Source organism: Uloborus diversus, chromosome 10 (genome assembly GCF_026930045.1).
Source record: "Uloborus diversus isolate 005 chromosome 10, Udiv.v.3.1, whole genome shotgun sequence".
NCBI classification, from domain to species: Eukaryota; Metazoa; Arthropoda; class Arachnida; order Araneae; family Uloboridae; genus Uloborus; species Uloborus diversus.
This window is the reverse complement of record NC_072740.1, coordinates 36,631,451-36,638,203: the sequence shown is the minus strand read 5'-3', so window position 1 is coordinate 36,638,203 and position 6,753 is coordinate 36,631,451. Positions and strand designations below refer to the sequence as shown.

General features: G+C 33.3%; 1 protein-coding gene across 1 annotated transcript; it reads left to right on the top strand.

Annotated features, from left to right (window-relative positions):
• Positions 1-4,516: 4,516 nt before the first annotated feature.
• Positions 4,517-6,394, top strand: LOC129231718 (52 kDa repressor of the inhibitor of the protein kinase-like). Its single transcript, XM_054866081.1, has one exon. The coding sequence runs from the start codon at positions 4,517-4,519 to the stop codon at positions 6,392-6,394; it is 1,878 nt and encodes a 625-aa protein (XP_054722056.1).
• The last annotated feature ends 359 nt before the right edge of the window (positions 6,395-6,753 follow it).

Genomic DNA, 6,753 nt, shown 5'->3' with positions numbered 1-6,753 from the left:
AGGAAATAGTCTTTAATAAAAATAAAATTAACCACGGTTCGCATTGCTGCGCTGGAAAATAAAAATTATCCTATTTTGTTTCTCACGTAATGTTTTAAAAAGCGGTATAATATCGTACATGTCTTAAAAGAAGGAGTAATATTGCGACCCCATAAGAAACGTTTCACGATTCTATTTGGGATCAAATTATGCATCGTTTTCCTCCTTAGGAATTTTCTAATGAGAAATACAGTAAAATCCTATTACAACGCATACTAATGCAACGAAATACTTGTTTCAACCAAATAAATTTCCAATCCCGATTCCGAAATTCGATGGATTTTACTGTATATTATGAATTACATGTTCAATGTGTATCTACCTTCTAAAGAAATTTGACGAGTCTGGCTTTTAAAGACACAAATAATTTTCAAAAACGTTTGTTGAGCTGTGGAAAGCACTTTATGTGTGTACCATTTGTAGTAACATAAAACACATGTAAAAACGATGCAAAATACCTAGTATCTGGAATACGATTTAATCTATATATAAAAATATTTTTCTACTGGAAGGGAAAAATGTCAACTTTTCACATTCGACAGCATTGTAACAATATTCATTATATTGTAAATAAACAATTTGACTCAGAAATATTCCTTTCAAATCTATTTCTTTTCAAACCACAAATTTGAAAAAAAGCAAATGTGTCTAATTTAACAGCTAATAGCACGCATCTACATGGATTCACTTTCAAAAGCACTTGATTCTTCACGAAAGCCTTAGGAAAAGAGGAAAGAAGAAAGGACGTCCAGCTAAGGTCATTGAGGGGAACTAATGAGAGGGTAATAAATCTTACACCCCATTAGCGTTTACCCCTCAAAAAGGGGAGGTTACTATTCTAAGGCGGGGCAAATGCAAAAAGTGAACGTATTTTGAAATTTTTTTCAATAGTTAGAACATGATATTTGTTTAAAAAATGGTCGCATTATTTCAAACAAGATCTCAAAAAAGAGCTGGAAATATTTTGCGTGTCAGGGCGTTCTTAAAATTTCGATAGCACGAGTTGCAGATGTTTTACAGAGCGAAATGTCCAACTGTACCTCGTTTTCGAAAAAATTCATTTTTTCTCGAATTTTAAAAAATCGGAGAATGGACACATCAAAAAAGTAAAAACTAAAAGAAACAGACATGGTCTTGAAAAATACTCAGAAAAAAAAAGGGATCCGAAAACTTTACAGGAATTTGTAAAACAAGCTCCAACTCCCCCCCCCCCCCCGTAGGTTAACATTAGATCCGAATCTTTTAGACTCTCAGTGAAGAGCACCCTTAAGCCTAATATTATGACCACTTTACCCCATCTTACTGAAATTGTTCTAAAAAATGATCTAAAATATATTCAGCTAACTGCTAATGAGTAAGCGATCTTAAGACATGTAGGAAGCTTCCTGTGCCGTCAATCTGTTCATAATTCTAACAGACAAAATTTCCCAAAGAAGTTAAAAGAGGTGTTTAGATTTTTAAAATTTTCATATTTACACAAAATATTTTGTTTACCAAATAAAATTTTGCCAGGTTTGGAAATTTTGTATTAAAAATGTAGTTTCTAACTCCCCGAATCTAAAATAAAATTTTCACATTCATTCGAACATTTATTTCCAAGCTATAGTCATTTATTTGACGTATGACCACTTTACCCCATTGACCACTTTCCCCCACCAGACCCTACTCTTCTTTTGAACAACCAGCAATAGCACAACGAAGTAGTAATGCTCATAATATGCTAAGGTTACTGATAAGGAAACACCAAGAGCGAAAATTTAGTTAAAATAATAAAAGGTGGAAAATTGTGGAAAAGTTTTTCTGGGACGCGGCATCGGTTGTCGCAGTATTGAACTGTTGTTTTAACGAATTGCTTGTATTAAAATTCATACTTGGATTCTTGGTTTTTTCACACTTGGAAGTTTTGTTAAGAAACAAATGTGGCGATTTTGTTGGACTGGCGCTTTAAAGCGCGGGCGCTAAATTGGAGTTTGACTTGATTTATTTCGCAATTGTTTTGATATTTTAAATATAAGTATTGTCGAGTGAATATGAAGCGTCGACTTACAGATTATTTTAGTAAAAGCAATACGCATATAACTGATGATTTCCAAGGACACGATGGAGTTAGTATCGATAAAATACCATCAGATTCCAAACAGCCGTATTCTAATAATGGACTACTACAACGCATGCCGACTACATCTAACGTTGAGAATGTGAACAACTGTACAGCTGGATGTGAGACTTCTAAAGAACAAGTAAATATATTTTCTTTAAAATTCAGCTATATTTTAAATATGTTATAACATACCAACTGTATATTGATATACAAAAATAAAATTAAAATTATCGTTTAAAGCATAAATAAGTAAAATAGTAATCATGATTGCTGGTACATGGGGGGGGGGTCATGTTAGCAGGAACCCCCTTTTTCAATGTAAAAAAAGGTGTGAGATTATGGAGTCTAAGACCTTTAACAAATTTTTGCATCCATAAGCTTGCACTTTTTTTTTTGCATTGAAAAATCTTTTTTTTTTTACCCCAAAACATGGGCAAAAGATGAGGTGATTTCAAAGCAATCTGATAAAAATCAGGTGCCTTTGTTCAATTTTTAATTCATTTATTTATTTTTCACATGTTAAGTTTCAACATTTTATACTGAGGGCTTTTTTTTTTTTTTTTTTGCAATACTACTATAGTTTTTTCTCTCTTCTACATTGGTACTCTCATAAGTTGAAAAAATAAAGGTGTGAATTTAGAATGTTTGCTAATGAATTAGACAATTTTTTTGAAATTTACTAAAACTTTGAAAAGGAATCTTATTTGTTCATATATTATTAAATAACTATCTTTTTGCATGAGAAAGATAGTTTCGTTTTCAGAAAATTGGTTTAACCATAAAAAATAATGAAAAATTATAGTGCTTAAATTTAAGATTTTTTTTCTAGAGAATAATTCTTAAAATCGTGAGTGTTCGTAAATAGAGTTTCGTAAAATTGAGTGTCAACTGCATTTTAAATGCATTTAAACCGTTTTGCACTTTCAAGATTTTTTGTATCAGGTAAATTATTTTTATTTGAATGTATTTTTAAGATAGGAATATGTATTATAATTTGTAGGGAATATATTAAATTACTTAACTTATAAATGTATTTTTTTTTAGAATCCTACTGATATAACATCTTTAACAAATTATCAATTATATGATATTGGATTAGCTGTTGGAAAGATTTTAGATGACGATAAAAAGCTGAAATATTTAAATGAAACATGGAAGCCTCCGGTGAGTTATAGCTTTCCAACAAGAGCTGAAGGAAAGCAGAACCGTAAATTTAGACGAGAATGGTTGGAGCAGTACAATTGGCTTGCTTACAGTGAGCTTTCGTCTGGTGGATTTTGTAAAATGTGCGTTCTGTTTGCACCAACTGGAGCTGGAATTGGAAATCAGGTGAGAAATTCCATTAGTTCATAAGTGGCATTTTTCAGAATTGAATTGAATTTTTTTTTTTTAATAGTGTCAATATTCTTTATAGGCAAAATAATAGTTTAAGCGCTCTTCTCGATATTTTTTTTCTGTTTTTTTTTTTTTTTTTGGTTTATTTCTTAGATTCTTCCATAAAGTGGTGGTCAAAAGTTCTTTTCGGCTATTTCATTTATACTGACTGTCGTTATTAAATACATTTGAAAAATAGAAAAATTCAAGATAAGAAAGACCGCGATCTTTTAAAAAACGGGAATCGCGCAACCCCGCGCCTTAGTGCGAACTCAGCTTTAGGTTTTACGCAAATCTCATGACCCACTGAATACATTTCACGATGTCAATATCGATCAAGCTTCCATCATTCACAAGCCAAAGGAAGAAATAGACCAAAACAACCGCGTAGATAGAAAAATTATTATTAAAACAGTTCATTTAAATTAATTTTTAATTATTTTTGAAACATCAATGACAAAATATCTATGTTAACAGTTTTAACGTCGATGGCATCGATACATCATATTTTTTACATATGTTTAAGGCTTGTAAACTAAAAGTTATCATATTAGACAAGTAAATTCATAAGCTGTATTTATTTATAACAAATTTTTTTAATTGTCTAAGCAAAGTCCATAAAAATAGGAAGAATGGTAATTTTAATGAATTATTGAAATTACCTCAATTCGAAATCAAGTAATACAAAGGAATAAGCAACTCATGCATACTGTTAAAAGATAAAACCTCGAATATCAACATAAATTAGTTTGAATAATTTCGAAAGACTTTTGCTTCTAATGTTCCACCCGGTTCTTAACACCTAAATTGGGATATTAATCGAGCGTCAAATTTTTTTTTATATTGCAGTTTAATAAGATGTTTATTTATTTTCAGGTGCTTAAAACATTCGTTTAGGAGCCGTTGATTAAGTTTAAGAAAGCTACAGAAGAACTAAAATATCACCAAACTACCCAATACCATCAATTTTCTGTGGAAAAAGCCCTGCATTTTAAACAATCCATGGAGCCTATTCCTGGAAGTTCAGTAAGTCATGTTGGCCTCCTGATAGACGCTAGAAAAGCCTCTATAATAGAGCAAAATTTAAAACGCTTGAAGCCTATAGTAAAAACCGTACTGTTTTGTGCCCATAACAATCTGCCTTTGAGAGGTCATAGGGATGATGGCAATTTGAACAGCAGGGAAGAGCAAGAAAATGCATTAAGAGGAAACCGGGGTGTTTTCAAAAGTCTATTGGCTTTTAGAATTGATGCTGGTGATGAAGATTTGAAAACGCACCTTACCACTTGCAGAAAAAACAGTACACATATCAGCAAAACAATCCAAAACGACATAATCGAATGCATTGGCGATTATATCCGTTCGGAGATTACGAGTAGTATACAAAAAGCCAAATACTTCTCAATAATATGTGATGAAACCACAGATGAAAGTAAGAAGGAGCAGCTTACGTTTTGTGTGCGATATGTCGACATAGACAGTTTCACAACCAGGGAAGATTTCCTTGGATTCGTGGAACTCAAAGCGACAACTGGTTTATCGATTAAATCCGCAATAGACGAAGAACTGACAAAACTGAATTTGTCTTACAAATACCTCTGTGGACAAGGCTACGATGGAGCAAGCAACATGTCTGGGCCATTTAAGGGCGTTCAAGCTCTAATTTCCGAGCAGCAACCCCTCGCCATTTATACTCATTGTTTCAGCCATTCCCTGAATTTGTGCATCACAAAAAGCTGCCAAATTCCTGTTATAAGAAACGTAATGGGAACAGTTGAGACTGTCTCTGTGTTTCTCTCGGCTTCTGCGCACAGAACAAATGCATTAATCGATGTTGTAGAAAAGCAAGACTTTTCGGAAACTAAAAAAAAGAGATTGAAAGCACTTTGCTCTACACGGTGGGTAGAAAGGCATGACAGCCTAATAACATTTAAGGAACTACTTGTTCCTGTTGTGACTGTGCTGGAAAGTTTACATACAACTGCCTCTTCCGAAGCGTCAACAAAAGCATATATGTTAAATGCTTCAATAAAAAGGAGTGAATTTATTGTTGGCGTCGAAATATCAGTGTACTGTCTCAGTTTGACACTGAGGCTAAGTCAGCAGTTGCAAAGCCCGAAGCAGGATTTGTCTTCTGCATTAGCTAATGTGTCTCAAGTTTTGGACACTTTTCGGAGTGTAAGACAAAACGCAGAACTCGAATTTCAAACTATTTACAAAAACTGCCTTGAAATTGCTGAAGAATTGGATCTGGAGTTAGAAATACCCAGATCAGGAAAGCGTAAAAGTGCTCGAGACTGTACACCTCCAGAAAATCCAGAAGTTTATTTCAGACGAACAGTCTTTCTTCCTCTGATAGATCACTTCATTTCCGAGATTGATTGCAGATTTAGCAGAGATTTTCTTGGACTGCTTCCCCTCGAAGGTCTAATTCCATCGAACTTGTCGAGGTATACAGACAAAAATATTATAACTGCTGCAGACAAATACAGGAATTTTACAGATGAACTAGGAAGTTTGAGCTTGCTATTAGCAGAAATCAAGATGTGGAGGAATAAATGGCTGCCGATATGCGGTCCTCCTACAACAGCTATCGGGGCACTGAAAGAGCTAGACCCTTCGTTTTTCCCATCTATTGCTGTTCTTCTCCAAATTTTCGCAACAATCCCAGTAACGACTTCAACAGCTGAACGTAGTTTTTCTACCTTAAAAAGGATAAAAACCTATTTAAGAAGCACAATGGGAGAAGTGCGGTTAAATGGACTTGCTCTAGCAAATGTGGCAAGAGATAGAGATGTATCAGTCGACAAAATAATTGAACTCTTCTGCAAAAGTAAGAAGAGGAGAATGTGCTTGGAAAACTGGGAACATGTCAAATAATGTTTAAAGTATTTTTTTTTTTTTTGTTTTAAACTAGAGTAACAAATTAAATCATTTTATTTTCTTACAACTAATGTGCCGACTGTGTTTTTGAAAAATTGTTTCATAATCATTTTAAAAAATAGACTCTTTTGACAATTTTTTAATGTATTTCATGTTTTACAAGTTAAAAATAAACATATGCTTTTTTTAAATAACAAATGTCGTAACATTCTCGTGAAAAGGATGCTGAACGATATTATACTGGATTTTTTTTTTTTTTTTTTTTTTTTAACAGACCTAAGTTAGCCCCTTGTCCAAGTTCTAGATCCGCCACTGAGTGATCGTCCATGATATGCTATGGCACTCCAAACCGTAAC

Excerpts from the sequence above, each read along its gene's own strand:
- LOC129231718 (XM_054866081.1), top strand. The coding sequence starts at position 4,517 with ATGGAGCCTATTCCTGGAAGTTCAGTAAGTCATGTTGGCCTCCTGATA.